Source organism: Aquarana catesbeiana, linkage group LG04 (genome assembly GCF_042186555.1).
Source record: "Aquarana catesbeiana isolate 2022-GZ linkage group LG04, ASM4218655v1, whole genome shotgun sequence".
NCBI classification, from domain to species: domain Eukaryota; kingdom Metazoa; phylum Chordata; class Amphibia; order Anura; family Ranidae; genus Aquarana; species Aquarana catesbeiana.
The window spans coordinates 538,466,742-538,490,376 of record NC_133327.1 but is presented as its reverse complement, the minus strand read 5'-3'; the positions used below and the strand labels follow the sequence as shown (position 1 = coordinate 538,490,376).

The 23,635-nt window shown below is 41.4% G+C and overlaps 1 protein-coding gene across 2 annotated transcripts in view; it reads right to left on the bottom strand.

Annotated features, from left to right (window-relative positions):
* WDR27 (WD repeat domain 27) overlaps nucleotides 1–23,635 on the bottom strand; it is a 608,839-nt gene that overhangs the window by 220,348 nt on the left and 364,856 nt on the right. For both annotated transcript variants that reach the window (XM_073627863.1, XM_073627864.1), the window contains one exon: nucleotides 3,144–3,242. In XM_073627863.1, the coding sequence (XP_073483964.1) occupies nucleotides 3,144–3,242 (99 nt within the window). The remainder of the gene's footprint in view (nucleotides 1–3,143; nucleotides 3,243–23,635) is intronic.

Below are 23,635 nucleotides of genomic sequence, written 5' to 3'. Positions count from 1 at the left end.
CTGCACCTCCATTGCCTTCTCTCTTGAACTGTCCTCTCTTTCCTCTGGGACTGGAAAGCCCACCAAATTTTGCTGGTGGCAACTAAATATATTTACAACTGTTTGCTCTCTTCTAATCACACGGGCATCCAAACCATGGGATGCCCTGTGTATTTGTGTATATGTAACAATAATAAAAAAAATGGTGCGCTAATTCAAGAAGTGATGCAGCAAAAATAGACAAATATGCAGGAATGATAATCCCTAACATTTTTAAAGACTTGGTGTTCCTTGTCATGTCATAATGAGAGAAACATGTTAAATTGAACAAAATGTAAAATACAAGTAAATGCTTCTACACCATATATTTTTCTCACAAAAAGAAAACAAATAAAATAACAAGATTAACACAAATTAGTCTTTTTCATAATTTTCACAACTTTTTCACATTTTCAAAAAAGTTAATAAAAGCCTATCCTAAAGAACTGTATCAAAAGAAAGTACTGTCTGCAAAAAACAGTATCAGAATTGGCTAGGCTGACTTAAAAACAAAGCAGTTTTTGCTATTAAACATCCAAAACCTTAACAAAGCTCTAGGGCTGAAGGGTGTAATGTAGGTTTAAGTTATGGGAACTCAAGTAGTTAAAGGCTGGACTTTGAACTTTACCTTGGTGCAGTAAAGATACCTTGCTTTTCCATGATGACATTCATTTTGACTGTAATTTATTAAATGTAATTTAATAAAATGTTATTTTGTCCTAAACATTCTTTCAAGTAGAAGGAAATATATCCAATTGTGATCATCTAACAATGTGTTTTCAATCCTAATTATGAACAACAGTTTATAATATGCTTTTTTTTCTGCAAGTGGAAATGGCAAACTATGGGCTGAGTGCATTTTGTTGCCAAACTGTTTTTATTCAACTCATGCTCCATTGCAAGTTGTAATTAAACTAGTGAACTAAATGAATTATGCTTCTCTTATTTCTTTATGTCTCAGTGGATATGTGAACTGCTACTGAAAAATCAAAAAATTATTAAAGTACAGACTCACTAACAAAAATTTAGAAGGATAAAGCACATATTTTGTACACCGTTTTCCCCCGGTCACCATTTAAAGAAAAGTTATTATAGAAGAAAAACAAACAGACTGCTATGGCTGAGCTCTCCAGAAAATACTTATTGCTTGGCTTCTAAGCTGATTCTTCTGCTGTAATACTTTCACATGCTGACCCAGAACGAACATGCAGATAATACCTTCTTACTTTTCTCCAACATTTCTGATCTGTTTACTAGCTCAAGCACAATATTTCAAAGTGCTGAAGCCAAGGGTCAGCAAAAATATGAAGTGTAATGGGAACTAGAAGACCCTCCCACTTTTTCCCGGGCCAGCCTTTAGAGCCATAATAAGACACTGGAAAAAATGAAAGGCTGGATAGCCGCACTCCAAATATTCACCTTTATTGAAAAGTAAAATCAAGGCATCAAAGGTAAGTACAGACTAACTGCACTGCTGCTGACATGTTTCACCCCAGGCACGGTGCTTAGTCATAGCTAGAGTGCTGAATTTACATACAGACTGGTCCTGCTGCATTATTAAAAGGCTAATTAACACTCCTAAACAATATTTCATATTCTCCTGGTTTTTTTTAATTTTTTTTTTGTAAGTACATTGCCTCTTGTATGACATACTGCCTTGTCTGTAGAAGCAACCTTGTAGTGAGAGGGTCACTTTAAGAATATGATAATACCAAGTTACAAGGACTTCAAAAATAGATGGAAATATTAATTAAGCTATACTGTCTGCCAGGATAATTTCACATGAACTACAGTAACCTTAGCTGTTCTTACAGAGCTTCTCTGTTTCAAAACCCAAATAAGCAAGTAGAAAATAAAATATGCATAACAGGATTAACTCTTTTATGCCCCAGTGTCAGTTTAACGTTCTGTAACATTTTCAATATACGTTATTTAATAGAATACTCCATGTCATTTTTTTTATGAGCAGAAAGACATGTAAAAAGTGGCACATTTACCTCTTCACTGCATAACATTATTAATAGCTAATACTATAGCTAACATTTTTAATAAAATATGCTTCAGTATGTATCTTAATCCTGAAACATGTATATTGTTTGGTCAACAACAAACAAGTGTACATTTTGACATTTTAAAGGTTTTTCATTTCTCTAATAGCATGTGCCAAATTTAAAGGCTCTAACTTTCTAGGGATTAAACAAATCCCAATTAAGTCACTCTATTTTATAAAAACTGAGTGCTCAGAGAATTCAAGGGGTGAGCTGTTGTAAAACTGGCACTTCTCCTCTCCTTGCAATTCTGTCTGAAAAATTATATAAAAGATGGAAAATTTTTTTTTTTTTTTTTCATTATATGCCCCTAGTATTTTCTGTAACACCCTAGGCTGTTGGAAGCAGCCTGGCCCTGAATTAAGTGCTCCTAGTAATAACAACAAAACAGAAAGAAGGAATGCAACATTAAGAGACAATTCACACTTCCACCGCTATTTTCACCATATTTTTTCTCGATTTTCAAGTAACATTTCCTAGGTTCAAAAGCAAAATTGCAGGAAAGTCTTTGTAAAAACCCCCACCCACGAAAAAAAAATCCCATAATACCAAATTTTGGTGAATCTGTAAATTTGTGGGGTGAAACATTTTCAGCAATTAAAATTTTAAATCTAATACACGCAAATCATATGTGGGATTTTTTTTTTTTCACCATCTGTAGTTGTCCTTTTTTTTACCTTACTTTGTCAACTATTAGAAAAGATGATGGTATTATATAAGTCTTTCTTTACGTTACCAGTAAAGATTCAATAACGTAAAATATTGCCGTTTAGCTATTCTTCCATCCAATATTCAACCATTTCTAGAGTTACTCAGATATCCTAACTTATGTCAGCTTTCACCCTAAAATAAAACCTTGTTGAAAGAGGTTGTTAGTTCAACTCAAGAAAAACACTCATTGTGATTCATTTATGTCAACTGCAGGAAATTACTGTATAAGAGGCAAACACATCTGAGTTTTCTCTTTTGTCTTAGAGAGGAGAACATATGAGGTCCAACAAATGAAACTGTTCCAGTACTAACAACATTTTTATTCACTTCACTGTATTTCTAAATAGGTTTTAGGAAGAATCCTACCTGTGCTGTAGATGGACTGAAAGCTACGTTGATGACAGATTCTGTGTGCTCCTTCAGTCTTTCCAAATATGTACTAGATCGTGTTTCATAAATATATGCCTTTAACAAATAAGAACATACATGGCGTTTTTTCAGTATATAAAGTTTCAAAGGGATGATGTTTCTAAGAGTTAACAAGTTCTTTTACATTCCAATAGTATACAGTATATTACACAGAAATCTGACAATATAGCTACAAATACATTGCATATGCTCTAGTGTTAACTCTCACATTTCACACACTGACAGAGATTTAACTTTCTGGTGAGCCAAGCAAACATTTCTGTATCTCAAAGCTAAGACCTAATATTTTCCAGCACTTGCCTCTATTTGGGCAGCTACATCTACTTTATTTCCATATGCCAGTACTATATACCCTCAAGCAGCTTTATTTTCTTTTTTAAAGTGATAGAGTCACAGTGTTCTGACCTGCCCAAAGCATTTTGTCTCCAAGATGTCCTCAGGAGCTCAGCATGTTTGGTCTCTAAAACAACCTCAAAAATGCTCCTGTCTTAGAGACGAACACTGTGATGTCATTACGCACTGGAGGACAGCCACACAGACACTGGAAGTGCGGGTGGAACGCACCTGAGGATTAGGGATGAGCTTCGAGTTCGAGTCGAACTCATGTTCGACTCGAACATCGGCTGTTCGCCAGTTTGCTGAACAGTGAACAATTTGGGGTGTTCGCGGCAAATTCGAAAGCTGCGGAACACCCTTTAAAAGTCTATGGAAGAAATCAAAAGTGCTAATTTTAAAGGCTTATATGCAAGTTGTCATAAAAAGTGTTTGGGGACCTGGGTCCTGCCCCAGGGGACATGGATCAATGCAAAAAAAAGTTTTAAAAACGTCCGTTTTTTCAGTGATTTTAATAATGCTTAAAGTGAAACAATAAAAGTGTAATATCCCTTTAAATTTCATACCTGGGGGGTGTCTATAGTATGCCTGTAAAGGGGCGCATGTTTCCCGTGTTTAGAACAGTCTGACAGCAAAATGACATTTCAAAGGAAAAAAGTCATTTAAAACTACTCGCGGCTATTAATGAATTGCCGGTCCGACAATACACATAAAAGTTCATTCATAAAAACGGCATGGGAATTCCCCACAGGGGAACCCTGAGCCAAAATTTAAAAAAAAAATGACGTGGGGGGTCCCCCTAAATTCCATACCAGGCCCTTCAACCCACGCCAAATTAAAAAAAAAAATGGTGTGGGGTCTCCCCAAAAATCCATACCAGACCCTTATCTGAGCACGCAACTTGGCAGGCCGCAGGAAAAGAGGGGGGGACGAGAGAGCGCCCCCCCCTCCTGAACCGTACCAGGCCACATGCCCTCAACATTGGGAGGGTGCTTTGGGGTAGCCCCCCAAAACACCTTGTCCCCATGTTGATGGGGACAAGAGCCTCATCCCCACAACCCTTGCTCGGTGGTTGTGGGGGTCTGCGGGTGGGGGGCTTATCGGAATCTGGAAGCCCCCCTTAACAAGGGGACCCCCAGATTCCGGCCCTCCTCCCTGTGTGAAATGGTAAGGGGGTACAAAAGTACCCCTACCATTTCACAAAAAAAGTGTCAAAAATGTTAAAAATGACAAGAGACAGTTTTTGACAATTCCTTTATTTAAATGCTTCTTCTATCTTCTTTCTTCTATCTTCCTTTGGTTTCTTCCTCCATCTTCTTCTTCTTCTGGTTCTTCTGGTTCTTCCTCCGGTGTTCTCGTCCGGCATCTTCCTCCACGGCGCCAGCGTCTTCTTCCCTTCGACTTCTGGGCCGCTCCGCATCCAGCATGATGGGATGGGAGGCTCCCGCTGTGTGATGCTTCTCCTCTTCTGACGGTTCTTATATAACGGAGGGCGGGGCCACCCGGTGACCCCGCCCCCCTCTGACACACAGGGACTAACCTGTGGCATTCCCCGTGACGTCAGAGGGGGGCGGACAGGGAAGTCACCAGAAGCAGAAGAAGATGATGGAAGAAACCGAAGGAAGATAGAAGAAAGAAGATAGAAGAAAGAAGAAGCATTTAAATAAAGGAATTGCCAAAAACTGTCTCTTGTCATTTTTAATATTTTTGACACTTTTTTTGTGAAATGGTACCCCTGACCATTTCACACAGGGGGAGGGCCGGGATCTGGGGGTCCCCTTGTTAAAGGGGGCTTCCAGATTCCGATAAGCCCCCCGCCTGCAGACCCCCACAACCACCGGGCAAGGGTTGTGGGGATGAGGCCCTTGTCCCCATCAACATGGGGACAAGGTGTTTTGGAGGGCTACCCCAAAGCACCCTCCCAATGTTGAGGGCATGTGGCCTGGTACGGTTCAGGAGGGGGGGCACTCTCTCGTCCCCCCCTCTTTTCCTGCGGCCTGCCAGGTTGCATGCTCAGATAAGGGTCTGGTATGCATTTTTGGGGAGACCCCACGCCATTTTTTTTTAAATTTTGGCGTGGGGTTCCCCTTAAAATCCATACCAGACCTGGAGGGTCTGGTATAGATTTTGAGGGGGACCCCATGCCATTTTTTTTTTTATTTTGGCCGGGGTTCCCCTTAATATCCATACCGGACCTGAAGGGCCTGGTATGGAATTTAGGGGGACCCCCAAGTCATTTTTTTTTTAAATTTTGGTTCGGGGTTCCCCTGTGGGGAATTCCCATGCCATTTTTATCAATGAACTTTTATGTGTATTGTCGGACCGGCAATTCATTAATAGCCGCGAGTAGTTTTAAATAACTTTTTTTCCTTTGAAATGTCATTTTGCTGTCAGACTGTTCTAAACACGGGAAACATGCGCCCCTTTACAGGCATACTATAGACACCCCCCCAGGTACGAAATTTAAAGGAATATTACACTTTTATCCATTGAACTACAGAGACACCTGCCACCTGCCAGGCACTTGTGGCCCCCTGCGCTCTCGAGTCCCTGTTTCCTCTATCAGGGGTTCTTGAGCCAGAGGCACACGAGAGGCCACTCCCTGCACTCTGGGCTCCGCCACCAGGTACGTGACAGGATATTACACTTTTATTGTTTCACTTTAAGCATTATTAAAATCACTGCTCCTGAAAAAACGGACGTTTTTAAAACTTTTTTTTGCATTGATCCATGTCCCCTGGGGCAGGACCCAGGTCCCCAAACACTTTTTATGACAATAACTTGCATATAAGCCTTTAAAATTAGCACTTTTGATTATTCATGTTCGTGTCCCATAGACTTTAACGGTGTTCGCGTGTTCGAACAAATTTTTTGCCTGTTCGCATGTTCTGGTACGAACCGAACAGGGGGGTGTTCGGCTCATCCCTACTGAGGATGATATGCATTGGGTGAGGCAGATCCAATGTGAGGTCATTAAACGCTAGAAATGGTTGTACGCACGGAAATCAGAAGTGCAGGTGATGCTGCATCCTAAGGTTTCTGCGTGTCATGTTATTTTAAATGCTGGAATAAGCACTTCATTTGTGAGTAAGTTTTTGTTTATCAGATCTTTTTTTTTTTTTTTTGCTTTTTTTTATTTACATTAACATAAGATAAAAGAAAAACAACAATCAATCAACATCCAAATACCAATCATGCATAAATTCCATTACATAAATAGCATTTTATATAGGATAAGAATTTGTACGGGGGAAAGCACAGAGAATTGATAGAGTAAAGATACTGCACAGAGGTTTCATTGTAATGTAATTGGAGACATAATTACTGGTGCAGAGTATGTCATAGGAGTATAACACCTAGGATATGTATTAAAGGGCTTTTTCTAACAGCAAATATAATAATAAACAGACCTTCTCTCAAAAAATACTGAATCGATTTTATAACAAGGTTTGAAAATAGCTATCAGAGGACAAAGTATGACAGGATGAGTTTGAGCACTCCCAAATCCATCCCATGCTAGTTTATACTTGTCTCAGCTTCAGTACCCACAGGTACCAGGGGATTGTAGCAACCAAAACCATTTTTTTCTTCATAAGTGTCAGATTAACTAGGTGTCATCATTCCTAAATTGTACAAACTTATATCAAAAATGGTTAAAATTAAAGTGCAGTAAAACTAAAGTGCTAAAATGTCCATCCACTACATTGTTCTCCAGAATGATCCATAAAAAAACATTCCTAGATTCCAAGTTCATAATCCACTGTATGTTCATCCAGTAACATAAGGTGCTCTTTTGCTGACTCAAAGTGCTCTCTTCCATTGTTTAATCAACCAAACACAATAGTGCTCATGTTCATCTCCACCCTTCACCCCTAGTGGGTGCCATTCACCAGATTTGATGCAACCCCTTACTGTATATGTGCTTGTATAATATCACAGCACTTTGAACCAACCATTTCTGACAAAGGGGGGAATGAAGAAGGACCCTACTTCATCAAATGACTACATTTTGGAATTTAGGGCATTACCAGGCCACGGCTATATGTGTCTCAACAAGGACTGTAATATCTGCCCTTTGTTTTTTAATGTAAGATAGGACTGCTGTGCATTTAACCTTGTCTTGTAATCCTCTAACGTTCCAAGTCAAGAATTTCAGGGAAGCCATGGTATAGTGTGATGTAAATAGTAAAGGAGTTTGATCATATGGTACCATAATGCCACTCAAGAGGAGGTCATCACCCCGCACATTCAGGCAAGCTCCCCAGACAGTAAAGCATGTAGAAATATACTGAACATTGCATTCTGGAAATAATAGCACTTGTAGTGGTTGCATTGGATTTTTGATACAACAATCAACCCACCCGCACCACCAAGCCCAACACCGACCCCAACTGGTGTGGGCATATTCCCATAACAAAACATTAACTTGCGTGTGAAGTGGGTCAAACACTTCATTCAAGTAAAACAATAACATAGAGAAGACCTGGATCTGGGCCCTGAGTGAAAAGGGTTGATGCGGTAATATTGCTCTGGTAAAAAGCTTTGCAGGGCATAATGTGGTAGTGCTTGTGTAGCATGGGGGGCAGATTCCAAAGTGGGTCTGTACCTACGATCCAGGTCTCTCTGGTAGTGCAAGGGAAGCGAAACTTCACTGAATAAGTCTTGCATATTGTAAGACTTCTGTGACTCCTAGTAGTATTTCTTTGTTTGTAAAGGGAATGGTTAATTTGCTTGCGGCCTCGACCACAGTATTTTGTGCAGTCCAGTCATAGTTTCTTGGGTACTCTTGCGAGTGCCCGGACAGGGTAGTGTTAGTTTATAGCATCTTTAGCAGTTGGACAGGCTGATATCCGGACAACGTAATGTTCCAGGTGATGGGTATGGGGGATTTCATCCAAAAAGAGGATGGTAAAGGGGGGGGAGAGGAAAACAGGGGAGAGAAGGTAAATTGGGAAGAGTTTAAATTTTAAATGGAGGCTCGGTAGAAAGTCTACAGTATCTGGAAGGACTGCGGCCAAAGAGGCTTGTGGTTCCTGGTTACAGTGTACAGCCGTGTGCTGTATATCGTAGCTTAATCAGGCACTTTTCTGATGGTTTCTCGGCTCTCTAGCCAGGCGATGGTGTCTTCAGGAGTTTGAAAGAAAATGGCACAGTCATCATCTTCCACGCAAAGGTGTGTCCCGGGAACAGCATGGAATATTTAAGGTTTTTGATATGAAGGCGTCTTTTGGCTTTGTTTTTGTACTTCAGTGGAGAAGTCAGGGAAAATGGCCACCTTGACCTTGCCAAAGGGTAAATTGCCTTTCACCCATGCCATCTGTAGTGCTGCATCACGATCTTTGTAATTCAGCAAATTTAGCAATAAATGTGCGTGGAGGGGCACCCTATGGTGGTTGTTTGGTGGGCATGCGGTGTGCTCTTTCAACAGCAAATGTGGCTGAGAAGGCCTCTTTGCCATATGTTGTAATCAGCAATTGTTCCAGGAATGTAGTTGGGTCTTTCCCCTCTGTCCCCTCTGGCAGACCAATAAAGCGAAGGTTGCACTGACGGAGCCTATTCTCCATATCGTCTTGTTTTGCAAGGAGCTGATTGATCTGACACTGCATGCGTTCGGATGAATTCTGTAATGGCGGGAACGCATCCTCTACCTCCCCCAATCTGGTCTCCAAGGTCTTATCCCATTCCTTGAGCTTATGAAGGTCCTGACGGACCAGGGAAATATTCACCTTCACCTCCTCAATTTTAGTCGTAAGGTTGGCTTGTAGTGCAGAGATGGCGTCCAATACTTTGTCCGTATCTGCTCCTGCCGTCTCTCACCCCTCTGACGCAGTTCCACCAATATCTTCCAGGTTGTCTTTCTCATTTCTGCGTTATCTGTCCAGTTTGGCAGCCGCATCTGACTTTGGTTTCAGTGGAGCCATGGTTGGCATGGATGGGGAGGCAAGTGTGGCAGACTGCGTGATGCTGGCATTAGTATAGGGAATGAGTCGTGCACCAGAGGGGTATGTAGGCCAGGAATGGGTATTGACACTGGAGGAAGGTGTAGTAAGATGACCGCAGTGTATGGCACTAGGGATAGGGCCACCACTGCTACTCTCCCCTGCCGGATTTGAATGTTCACAGGACATTGATTCAGGGGTAGCGTTCTGGAGGGCCGGAGGACTCTGGTAGTAATGTGAGGCCTGGATCTGTCTGGAGAGTGATGTGGAGGCCGGCTGGGGTGTAGTAAGATGGCCGCCGCTCTCGGATTGGGGCCTGGGGATTGTCTGTAGGCCGGCTTTAGCAGTGACCCAGTGGGAGAGGTATGGAGCAGGGAATGGGTAGGGTGTCCCACAGTACCTGATTTGAATCGATCCTGGTATACAACAAGTAAAACAGGCGCAATGCAACAATACCTATATAAAATGTCCCTTAATAGTCCAGGGGGGCAAAGATAAAAATATATATGGAAATATATATATATAAGCGAGTCTGTCAGGGCTGCCACCGAGAAGACCAGAAGCAAGGTCTAAAAAAGCTGAGAAAAAACAAGGAAAGGGATGCCTCTGAATATGTATCAATATAACATTTATTACAGAAAGCAATATCCACTCACATGAAAGACTGCAAATCTGCATTCAAACACGTCTCTGGACTGGAAGAGAGGAGGGGGGCTGCAGGTCTCAGCAAGTCCGTATGCAGCTGGCAGCACATCAAATCCAGTGAGGATAGTGTGAGACGGTGGGGCACAGCGGTTTCTCCTTAAGCTCATCCAAGTGGCACACCGAGTAGAGATGATGTCACTGGTGAGATCGTCAGGCCAGGTGTGGGTTTCGGGAGTAAGGGGAATAGGACGCCAAAGCCTGTCACAGGCTGAGCTGTGTTTTCTGGTAAGCTCGTACGGCATCCATAATGTGGAGATAGCACGGCTGTGTGAAGGGAGCCAGAACAGGGCTTGGAAAGCACAGCAGAGCGTGGCGCCGGGCAGATTTTTTTTTCATCGATCCTGGAGACAGCAGGGGCAGGATGAAGTGATGGCCGGAGGGCCTGTGAGTAGCAAGATGGCTGCGGGCCTCCGGGAGTAGGCCAAAGACACAGACTTTCCTAGGAGCACCGATCTGTTTCAGCTGTCGTTCGGTTGGAAGTCCGTGGAGTCGATGCAGGGTGTGTGAAGGGTCCTCAGGGGTATTTCCCAGGTAGGTGGAGGAGATTGTGGAGTGCAGGACCAATGATTAAAAGGAGTAATGGACGGAGCTCAGAGCACACACGTTCTACTCCATGCTGTGTCAGGCCACACCCCCCATGCACACAGAGTTTTAGCAGCGCTTAGAGGCAGGGGCTTTTAGAGGCAGCAAAAACCTCACTGCCATTGTGTCCAACAGCAGTGGCATTTTGGCTGAAAAAATGCTTGATGCTTGTTAACGCTTGCTAAGGCACGTTTAGCGCTTGAGAATTTAATGCTTTCAGTGGCCAGAACAAATTATTATTCTGACCAATGACATGAACGCCCAAGTGCTTGACTCCTGTAAATGCACCTTAACGCGTTACACACTTTTACAAATGGCATGTATTTTTTCTGCCAAAATGCTGCTGCTTGGAGGGAAGGATTTAAGGAGAGTTTCCAAAACATCCTGTGTGTATGAGGCCTTATCTGTGGTCTCACTGATTGCAGTGATATTGAGAGCTATAATCTACAAAGGGTGAGCTGTGTTATTAGCAGTTCTCTTGTTAAGGTAGATTGGTGTTAAAATATTCCTTTCAACTACACATGAGATTTATTCAAGGGAGTTTTCTTTTTACTTTTATAATATTGATTGGCATTTTGCAATGTATTTATTGGGATACATGTTTTTTTTATACTTATTTATGCATTGCATAAATAAATATATAGAACTCATTCATACCATAATGACATATTTCTACTGTAGCACATGATAAAACACTGTAGGTTTGCACTGCACTGAGATTCACTGAACTCAGTTCTCATGAACTCACATGTGTCATAGTTCACTGTAACAAATTTCTGATGCACTAAAGTAGAATATGTATATTTAAATCCAAAGTGATGATTGGAATTGAAATCCCTGGATGGTAGTCAATTAATAAGTATTAAAAATGAACTCCAGCAGGTGGGAGATATGCATTTTGCCATAATTCTAACACATCAATAAGTCATTATATTCAACCCCTATAATCCCCTGCATAACAGCTCTCAGAATGAAAGAGGGAAGGACAACTCTCTAAACCAATCTGGGCTACTTTGCTTGCAGGAAATAGAAAATAAAATTGCTTTGACATCATCAGTAAGTTGATATATCTTCCTTGTTCAAACACAGGCTAAGGCAGTTCTTGGACTAGATTGTATTGTTTTACCATTTGCTGCCTGCTCATAGTATAATTACTGTGAATGGGCGGCCGTTGCAGGCTAGGCCACATACTCGTACATCATGGCTTACTTACTGGTTTTCTGGCGCGCATGTGAGCACCCCTGCTAACTTAGTATTATTATCAATCTGTGCCGCGCTTCAATTTAAATCATTCCCATAATACAGTCTTGTGATCCACAGAACAATATTGTACTGTACCAACAAAACCAAAAGTACAATATTAATAAGCAGAATGCACAAAAAATAATATATAATAAAACACTGCATGAGTTTGTCAGCAGATTACAGCCAATCATTTTGTCTGTATATCTGCTGATTGGCTGTGGCCAATCAAAGCACAGATCTCTGTATTTCTAAACACAGACTCTGGCTGGATTTTTTCCTGCCATTCAGAACTGAAAGCAAGGGGAGAAACCCAGTCAATGGGTGAAACCTTGTGAGCTGCCACACTAAACCTACAATAACCTAAATTAACACTCAAAGGATTTAACTAAAATCAGCTGCCCGCACTTTCCACACTTCCCCAAAATGTGATAATACAATATATATGACACACTGTGCAGCGCTAATATGTATAAAAATAGAAACAATGCTATACAAATGCATATATGCAGTAAAAGATTATACTGTATATAGCATAAATGTGTAAAGCGTAACAACATATAAAAGGAATATATAAATATAAAGTGCTCGTGCTCCGTGAATTGCACTCAGTTCTCAATGAGATATTTTAAACCAAATGACAACAATCCATATATTTAGAAATAAATTGCTCGTGCTCCGTGAATTACAATAAGTCATTAATGAGGTATTCAAACTAAACGGCAAAAGTCCACATTAACATCAACCATGTGATAATTGTGTCTTCATGCTGTGTGCACACATCCCCCACCAGGTGTACCCTCACCTTAGGGGCTTAAAAAATAAGCCTTGGATTATTGGCAATAGCCTGTAGAGATCCTCCTTTGCTTCCTTTATCCAATGCAGGTTTATGGGACACTGATATGGAACACAGGCCACTTGCTCCTCCCCAGCTCAGAGGCCACTATTTTCTCCTGGTATGTTCAAAGACTCTCCTCATATACATTACATGCGGGAAATGACAGAGGCATGCAATAGCGTAATAACATTTTAAAAGGTTTTAATTGCAAACAGAACTCCACATACATACATCTCACTTCCCAAATAAATAAAATCGTCTTTAAAGTGTTATAGTGCTGAGGGATGATAGAGTCACCTGTGGTCTGACTCTGCAGCATCGGTTTCACAGTGTTTCCCCTATCCTATGCCAGCTCTGCAACACTTCCTGGTACCTATCTCGTCAGCCAATCAAGCTCCTCCTACTGATTTCGTCACTCTCATGACTTCCTCTGGGAATTCTGATTGGCTGACATTTTTTCCACTAAAAATTACACCAATATTAAATTTGCGCTTACTCTAAATATTCATAAAGATATTATATAATCATATGAGCCGCTCACACCACAACTAGAATCGTTGCCAGACAGATGGATAAATGCAAAAAATGTGTAGCGCTACAAACAACACACTATCTTAAAGACAGTAAGTTAAAAAAGGCCTAAACATAAATGGTAATAAACACAAATAAATGTATCACATATAGTTCAAATAGGCAAACAATGAGTTACTCCCAAAAGTGAGGTGAGGAGCGCCTTCACCAAAATGCAGCAGAAAAATATTGGAAGATATTACTCTGCAATCAATTAAAAAGTCTCATTAATGAGACTTTTTAATTGATTGCAGAGTAATATCTTCCAATATTTTTCTGCTGCATTTTGGTGAAGGCGCTCCTCACCTCACTTTTGGGAGTAACTCATTGTTTGCCTATTTGAACTATATGTGATACATTTATTTGTGTTTATTACCATTTATGTTTAGGCCTTTTTTAACTTACTGTCTTTAAGATAGTGTGTTGTTTGTAGCGCTACACATTTTTTGACATTTTTTCCATACTATATATAGCAGCGATTGCTACCATTTTCTTATAGCCCATTATTATAAGCTGAATACAGTCACCAATCGCTGCCAATTTGTCATAGCCCGTTATTATAATCAGCAAACTACGCCTATCTAATGACTCTCTTACAATGACATCATAAGCTGTACCTTGTATATTGCCTCATAACCCCAGATATACATACATTACAATGCAATCTTCTTTATATACTGCTAAATATGCTTAATATAGCGGCGATCGCTGCCATTTTCTTGTAGTTCACTTGTTATAGATAAATTGAGTCACCGATCGCTGCCATTTTCTCGTAGCCCATCATTATTATTGTATTGGCGTATAACACTCACTTTTTCACCATGAAAATTGGGTGCAAATAGTGCGTGCGTGTTATACGCCAACACTTCAATTTTAGCTGCCTCGGAGGGGACAGGGAGGGGGGCGGGACGAGCGCCGTCAGATTACATACAGTGAGAATCTCCTGTTTACTTGGCAGCCTCTGTAATAGGAAGCCCCGTCTCCTGGGCCGCCATTGGACTACTGTTCTGTCTATCATAGGAGATTCTCACTGTATGTAATCTGTCGGCACTCGTTCCGCCCCCCTCCCTGTCCCCTCTGGGCTGCAGATGGGCATCGATCAGGCTGCATTGATGGCAATGGTGAGGCTGCATTGATGGCACTTGTGAGGCTGCAGATGGGCATTGATAAGGCTGCATTGATGGCAATAGTGAGGCTGCAGATGGGCACTGACCCTTATTTTGCTTCAAAGTTCCTTATTTAAAATTTAAGTTTTTTCCTGAAACTTCCCTCTTAAAATGAATGTGCGTGTTATACGCCTGTGCGTGTTATATGCCGATAAATACGGTAATTAGAGAACAGCGGCGGTCTGGTGACTCCCCTGCTCTGATGTCACAACTGTTAATATGCTATTTAAAATCTAATACCCCCAATTTAAATAGACCAAGGCAGAATCCTTATTACATAATGCACATGTATACATGATATCCGTGTGTTTAGATCACCATGTTCACACATACTGTACACATGAATAGCTTTAATATGCAAGAGGGTGACATCTAGTGGTAACTTATGGAAACAACAAGGGTTTAGATCTATCTTGAGCTAAAAACTAATATTGCTGGGGAACCTGATACTGATAATATTACACCCGTACTGTAATTGCTCAATAACTGCACTTATCAATACTATAATAACAGACATATCCAAAAATGTAAGCTTTGTAAAATATATAAAAAATGCAGCACAACCTAAACAAATAAGGCGGAATTATGAATGATGTTTGTGATTCCGCCTTATATGTTAAGGTTGTGCTGCATTTTAAGGCGGAATTATGAATGATGTTTGTGATTTTGTGTTATATGTTAAGGTTGTGCTGCATTTTTTATATATTTTACAAAGCTTACATTTTTGGATATGTCTGTTATTATAGTATTGATAAGTGCAGTTATTGAGCAGTTACAGTACGGGTGTAATATTATCAGTATCAGGTTCCCCAGCAATATTAGTTTTTAGCTCAAGATAGATCTATCTTGAGAGGGCCACAAGAAAATGGCAGCAATCGCCGATATATATATAGTATGGAAAAAAGTCAGCCAATCAGAATTCCCAGAGGAAGTAACGAGATTGATGAAACCGGTAGGAGGAGCTTGATCGGCTGACAAGAGAGGTACCGGGAAGTGTTGTAGAGCTGGCATAGGATAGGGGGAATGCTGTGAAACCGGGACTGCAGAGCCGAACCAAAGATGACTCTATCACCCCTCAGCACTATAGCACTTTAAAGGTGATTTTATTTATTTGAAATGTGAGTTGTATGTATGTGGAGTTCTGTGTGCAATTAAAACCTTTTAAAACGTTATTACACTGTTGCATGCCTCTGTCATTTCTCGCATGTGATGTATATGAGGAGAGTCTTTGAACATACCAGGAGAAAATAGTGGCCTCTGAGCTGGGGAGGAGCAAGTGGCCTGTGTTCCATATCAGTGTCCCACAAACCTGCATTGGATAAAGGAAGCAAAGGAGGATCTCTACAGGCTATTGCCATTAATCCCAGGCTTATTTTTTAAGCCCCTAAGGTGAGGGCACACCTGGTGGGACATGTGTGCAAACCACACGAAGACACAATTATCACATGGTTGATGTTAATGTGGACTTTTGCCATTTAGTTTGAATACCTCATTAATGACTTATTGTAATTCATGGAGCATGAGCACTTTATTTCTATATATATGGATTGTTGTCGTTTGGTTTAAAATATCTCATTGAGGACTGAGTGCAATTCACAGAGCACGAGCACTTTATATTTATATATTCCTTTTATATGTTGTTACTTTTCACACATTTATGCTGTATATAGTCTTTTACTGGATATATGCATTTGTATAGCATTGTTTCTATTTTTATACATATTAGCGATGCACAGTGTGTCATGTATAGAGAAACCCAGTCAGATCTGTAAGTAAAAGCAGCACACATACACTTGCATACACTTGTTAGGCACACAGTTAACCCCTTGGTTGTCCTTCTGATGAGTCCTGTCACCCAGCCAGTGCCATTCATACAGTGTCAGTGTAGAGTATTATCACTTATCAATGTCACTAGTGATGTCGGTGTCAGTTAGACCAATAAAGCAATTGAAATAAATGTTTGCGCATTTAACTGCTTGCCTGAAGTGCAGTGTTAGACAAATAAAAAAAAAACATGAATAAAACTATCTATTGGTTGAATTTAATGGACTGTCTTTTTCAACTTGACTGACTATGTATCTGGGTTATTCCACACACAATCTGACCAACCAAAATGCATACCCAAGATAAATTATGTTTCATTAAGTTATTCCTTAGACTACCTTAAAAATCTGGATGTTTTTTTTATGAGAAATCAAATTCCTCTTTCTACAGTTTATTAAGATAAGGCACATTGTGCTAGTTAACTCCTTAAACAGTATTTTATCATGCCTCTTTACTGTTTTTTTTTTCTTTTTTTTTGTAATTCTTTTGCCTTTTTACAGTTTAAAGACAACTCTTTAATCATTTTGTCATTGACCTCAATGTGCCTGAATTACGATTTTTATAATGGAATTTCTACTTGACTGAAATTACAAAAATACCAACATTTGTTTTACTAATGTTCAAGATCAATCATCTTCATATTTAAAATACCATCTTATGCTATTGAATTTGCTCTAAAAACAGAATCTGATCATCCCCTGCACATGAACATGCAGTTGTCTCATCTCTTTTAAAGGCTACAACAGGGTCAAAAAAAATTCTATCCAACTTTTCCATGGACTTGCCCCCGTCTGACTGTCTGATCCACTTTCTGCCTGTTTAGTATGTCATAATCTATAAATCACTGCTGCAAGTAAATCCTTTGTAGTTTTATCAAGTGCCTTCAAATCCTTTCGTTTTGACTCCCTGGATCATTTTACTTTAGAACACAGTGTATAAAACATTCAAAATATACAAAAATTGGGAGGCCGGGGATAGCCTGGTAGCTTGAAAAGTTTTGTGTATTATACACAAAGTACTTCTTCTAGTGTTTGTCATTCATTTAGAAAACTACGAAACAATCTGCCTTTTTCTGCTAGCTGTCGTATAGTCATGTTTTCATTAAAAGGCAGATTGTACAGTACATTAATATAGTCAAGCTTTACCTCTTAATAACTGGGAACAGATCCCCTTTGTGACTTTAGTAAATCAGACCGGGGTTTTTATAAATTTTTATATACTGTATTTGGCATGCAGTAAAGTGCTTGAGCACAATCTGTATCGACAACAACCAACAGAGGAGGATGGAAATTAATGTGTAATTAAGGCCACAACTTTTTATTTTTTTTGGGATAGAGTGGAGAGGGATTATTATTATTACTATTTCAGGTACTTCAGGTACTATATAGCGCCGTCAATTTATGCAGCACTTTTAAATATACATTGTACATTCACATCAGTCCCTACCCTCAAGGAGCTTACAATCTAAGGTCCATAACTCACATTCATACATACTAGGGACAATTTAGACCGGATCCAATTAACCTACCAGCATGTCTTTGGAGTGTGAAAGGAAACCGGAGTACCCGGAGGAAACCCACGCAGGCACAGGGAGAACATGCAAACTCCAGGCAGGTAGTGTTGTGGTTGAGATTCAAACCAGCAACCCTTCTTACTGCTAGGCAAATGTGCTATCCACAACACCACTGTGCCGCCCTGATTAGAACACCTTTCAGATTTGTATTGCTGTCTGTGCCCCCCTTAGGGAGATTTACCTTCTTTATTTGTTCTGTTTACCAATCATTGGAAGTGAAAGTAAAAGAAAATCCTAAATTCTGGGTAAATCTTCCAATGGGGACACTAGTTCTGGCTGGTGACCCTGGTGCCACCCTAGGATTCCCTGACTTTAAAGTGATTTCCTCTCACTTCCTGTTTAGGCTATGGAACTGGAAGTGGAGGGAAATCTCCACTATGGGTCACAGATAGCAGAAGCAAACTTACAGGGGTTATAACCCTCCCTTACTCTAACCAAAATGCAAAGACCACTCCCCTCCTTTTGATCCCCTCCTTTACACTCAACTTGCTTAGGCCGGTCATATATGGAGCAAATTTCTTTCCTGCAACCACGAGTTGCAGGAAAGAAATTTGCACGATTCCCCCATCAACACAGACAATGTTGTCATCCCCAAAGGGAGAAGACAGTGATTATCACTAGTGGCTATACCAGCCGCTAGCGATAATCGCAAGAAAATCCAGCAGACTGGTTGTATCCAAGTTAATCGACCGATCAACTTGGTACATTCAGTCTGCCCATTAATGGTTTAAATCTCGGCCAGTTCAGCAGGAATCAGATTCGAACAGTGTATGGCTGGCCTTCAATTCCCTTACTGATCCTATCTATGCTGCAGCTGGCACTGAAATAATTGATGGTGGCAAGTACAAGAGGGTTGAGGAATAGGGGACTATTTGCAGAAACACTGACCATCTGCCCTCATTGGCAAGGTGACAGTGTCTTTTTAACAGAACATTGTGTCCAGGTACTGCTTTTACAGGTAATAACTGCTAAATGGCATTGATCCCTGGGTGGTAATTGATGTGTTCAGCTTTCAGACATTTCACGGTGTTCTTAAACATAACTTAGAAACAAAGTAAGGACATGCACAGAATGTATTTAGAGGGACTCTTCCACATATGACTCAGACTCCTAGGCTTTTTCAGCTGTGTTCTTTTTAATGTGTTCTTCTGTGTAGTCCAACTGGCAGTAGTTCAAGATAATATGCCTATAGTGTCAAATCTGGCCCGATGCTACAGGCCACATTAAATTCAGTGTAATGTAGCACAAATTGGATGCTTTGCCAAATGCTTGAGAGTTGGGGAGTAATTTAGCCATTTTTATTGGGCCAGGAGTTGTGGATGCTTGTTAAAGCAGAGTTCCACCCAAAAGTGGAACTTCTGCTTAATTGCTTCCACCCCCCTCTGGTGTCACATTTGGTACCTTTCAGGGGGGGAGGGGGGAACAGGGACCCATTTTTGACAGGTCCCCTTCCCCACTTTCCAGGAGACCGGGCCGCGGCCTGATCTCCCAGAAGTTTGGCCTACTCCCCTTTCCTCCACCGCCAGGCCAATCAGTAAGCGCAACGCGCTTTACGCATGCGCAGTAGGGAGCTGGCCGTGAAGCCGAAAGGCTAAACTGCCGGGTTCCCTTACCTGGAATGGCGGCGGCTGCACCCGACAGTCGATCCGAAGATCGGCTGTGGGGTGCCGACATCGTGGGCTCCCTGGTCAGGTAAGTGTCCATATAGTAAAAGTCAGCAGCTACAGTATTTGTAGCTGCTGATGTTAAAAAAAATGTCCCCAAGGCGGAATTCTGCTTTAAGTGATTTGTTTTTAAGAAGAACTCAAGGCAGATTTAAAAGACCTACATTAATGCAGCTCTGCATTCAGTAGTACCTTTTTATTGCAAGTAGTCTAGAAATCTGAGTTTGACATGGTATTGGGATCTTGCAGTCACCCGTACAACACGACTCAAACTCAAACAGGGAGAAGAATTGCAATGAGCCAGTTAGTTATGATGCAGCGCTCATATGCTAACAAAAGCATGCTCATACAAGAAGACAACTGATAGAGAGATGAGCTCATCAGTCTTCTTTTCATTCACTGTCCAATCACAGGTTGAGGACAGGGACAAGACCAATTAGTATTAATAATTTCAGAAGAGAAAAGGCAGGTCTCCTGCCCTGTCAGAATCTGTGTAAATCTCAGAACTTGAACAGAAACACAAATTAAACAACTCACTTATGCATATTTCTTCTGTGTAATTAGCTATTTGCCAGAAGATCAGCTTTCATACCCTTGTGAAAAGGGTCCTGAAATGAACCTGTACAAGTCAATGTATGTGCAGATGCCTCTTGATACCTACAGTCATGGCCAAAATTGTTGGAACCCCAGAATTTTTTTCCAGAAAATCACGTATTTCTCACAGAAAAGTATTGCAGTAACACATCTTTTGCTATACACATGTTTATTCCCTTTGTGTGTATTGGAACAAAACAAAAAAGGGAGGGAAAAAAGCAAATTGGACATAATGTCACATAAAACGCCGAAAATGGGCTGGTCAAAATTCTTGGCACCCTTAACTTATTATTTGGTTGAACACCCTTTGGAAAAAATAACTGAAATCAGTCGCTTCCTATAACCATCAATAAGCTTCTTACACCTCTCACCCGGAATTTTGGACCACTCTTCCTTTGCAAACTGCTCCAGGTCTCTCTTATTGGAAGGGCGCCTTTTCCCAACAGCAATTTTAAGATCTCTCCACAGGTGTTCAATGGGACTTAGATCTGGACTCATTGCTGGCCACTTTAGAACTCTCCAGCGCTTTGTTGTCATCCATTTCTGGGTGCTTTCTGACGTATGTTTGGGGTCATTGTCCTGCTGGAAGACCCAAGATCTCAGATGCAAATCCAGCTTTCTGACACTGGGCTCTACAGTGCGACCCAAAATCCTTTGGTAATCCTCAGATTTCCTGATGCCTTGCACACATTCAAGGCACCCAGTGCCAGAGGCAGCAAAACAACTCCAAAACATCATTGAACCTGCACCATATTTCACTGTAGGTACTGTGTTCTTTTCTTTGTAAGCCACATTCCATTTTCGGTAAACAGTAGAATGATGACGTTTTCCCAGAAGGATTTTGGCTTACTCAAGTACATTTTGGCAAACTGTAGTCTTGCTTTTTTATGTCTCTGTGTCAGCAGTAGGGATGAGCCGAACACCCCCCGGTTCGGTTCGCACCAGAACCTCCGAACGGACCGAAAGTTCGCACGAACGTTAGAACCCCATTGACGTCTATGGGACTCGAACGTTCGAAATCAAAAGTGCTCATTTTAAAGGCTAATTTGCATGGTATTGTCCTAAAAAGGTTTTGGGGACCCGGGTCCTAACCCAGGGGACATGTATCAATGCAAAAAAAACTTTTAAAAACGGCCGTTTTTTCGGGAGCAGTGATTTTAATGATGCTTAAAGTAAAAAAAAAAAAAGTGAAATATTCCTTTAAATATCGTACCTGGGGTGTGTCTATAGTAGGCCTGTAAAGTGGCTCGTGTTTCCCGTGTTTAGAACAGTCCCTGCACCAAATGTCATTTTTAAAGGAAAAAATCTCATTTAAAACTGCTTGCGGGTTTAATGTCATGTCGGGTCATGGCAATATGGATGAAAATCAGTGAGACAAATGGCATGGGTACCCCCCAGTCCATTACCAGGCCCTTTGGGTCTTGTATGGATATTAAGGGGAACCCCGCACCCAAATTAAAATAAGGAAAGGCCCTATATACTCTGAACAGCAGTATACAGGCGGTGCAAACAAGACAGGGACTGTAGGTTTGTTGTTAAGTAGAATCTCTTTGTAATTTTGAACGGGTACATTTTTAAAGCGTTTAGCTCCAGCCAAAAAATCTTTTTTAAGCTTTTTGGAAAACATAGGGAAGGGTTATCACCCCTGTGACATTTGTTTTGCTGTCTTTCCTCCTCTTCAGAAGATTTCACCTCACTTTTTGTCCCAATGAAAAATGTTTTTTGAAAATTTGGGTTTTTTGTGGAACAAGGATTGGAAAGCATCAGTGGAAAGGAGAAATTGTTTTCCCATATTAACTCTTACAGGAGAGAATTTCCCTTCCTAGGGGTAGATTTCATCTCACTTCCTGTTGTCTCCTTCCGTTTGCAAGTAGGAGTCGTTTGTAAGTTAGATGTTTGAAAGTAGGGTCCTGCCCTATATACTCAGCAGAAATTTGGGCCTTAGGTGTTGCTGTGGCCACAACACTGTAAGCCCTCACAGGGCCCTGCTGTGAAATATTAGATCAAGAATTGTAATTACATGCCCCTGTTGAACAGGAGCTGAAAAATTAGGCCTTAGGCACTGGTGCTGGTGCCACAACACTGCAACCCCTTACAGACACTCTAGTTGGAACGCAGGAACGAGCCCTGCTGCAAAGTATTGCATCAAAAATTGTAATTACACGCCCCTGTTAGACAGGGGCAGAAAAATTGGGCCTTAGGCACTGGTGCTGGTGCCACAACACTGCAACCCTTCACAGACACTCTAGTTGGAACGCAGGAACGAGCCCTGCTGCAAAGTATTGCATCAAAAATTGTAATTACACGCCCCTGTTAGACAGGGGCAGAAAAATTGGGCCTTAGGCACTGGTGCCACAACACTGCAACCCCTCACAGACACTCTAGTTGGAACGCAGGAACGAGCCCTGCTGCAAAGTATTGCATCAAAAATTGTAATTACACGCCCCTGTTAGACAGGGGCAGAAAAATTGGGCCTTAGGCACTGGTGCTGGTGCCACAACACTGCAACCCCTCACAGACACTCTAGTTGGAATGCAGGAACGAGCCCTGCTGCAAAGTATTACATCAAAAATTGTAATTAACACGCCCCTGTTAAACAGGGGCTGAAAAATTGTGCCTTAGGCACTGGTGGTGGCGCCCAGAACCAAAAATGTTCTTACAAGCTATCAGCGTGATGATTGAGGAGGAAGAGGATAATTACTCAGGGATAGTCACTCAGCATCAGCATAGGCAGTCTTTGAAGGGATCTGAGATTTCAAAAAAAATTATTCGGTTACATCAGCATCAGGTGCTTGGTAGCTGGTGGTGATCCAAGACTCATTCATTTTTATGAAGGTCAGCCGATCGACCGAGTCGGTGGACAGACGTACCCTGTGATCGGTTACCACGCCTCCAGCAGCACTGAATGTGCGTTCCGAAAGAACGCTGGATGCAGGACAGGCCAGTAGCTCAATTGCATACTGTGCAAGCTCTGGCCAGTGATCCATCCTCAAGACCCAGTAACCCAGAGGATTTTCGGTGGGAAAGGTGTCCAAGTCTGATCTTGCCCCTAGGTATTCCTGCACCATGTAAAACAGACGCTGGCGATGGTTGCTGGAACCGATCATACCTTGGGGCTGCGGACCAAAAAATTGTCTGAACGCATCGGTCAGACGGCCACCTTCTCCACCGCTCCTTCTTTGACTGACCGAAGCCTCAGCAACACGTTGTCCAGAAACAGGAGTTTGTAACCTCCCAGTCTCTGGGAATGCATTGCACAGACCTTTCTGCAAGGCCTCCCGAAGATGTTTCATCCTCTGCTCCCTCTGCGATGGCAAGATAAGGTCCGCAACCTTACCCTTGTAACGTGGATCAAGGAGGGTTGCCAGCCAGTATTGGTCCTTCTCCTTGATACCACGA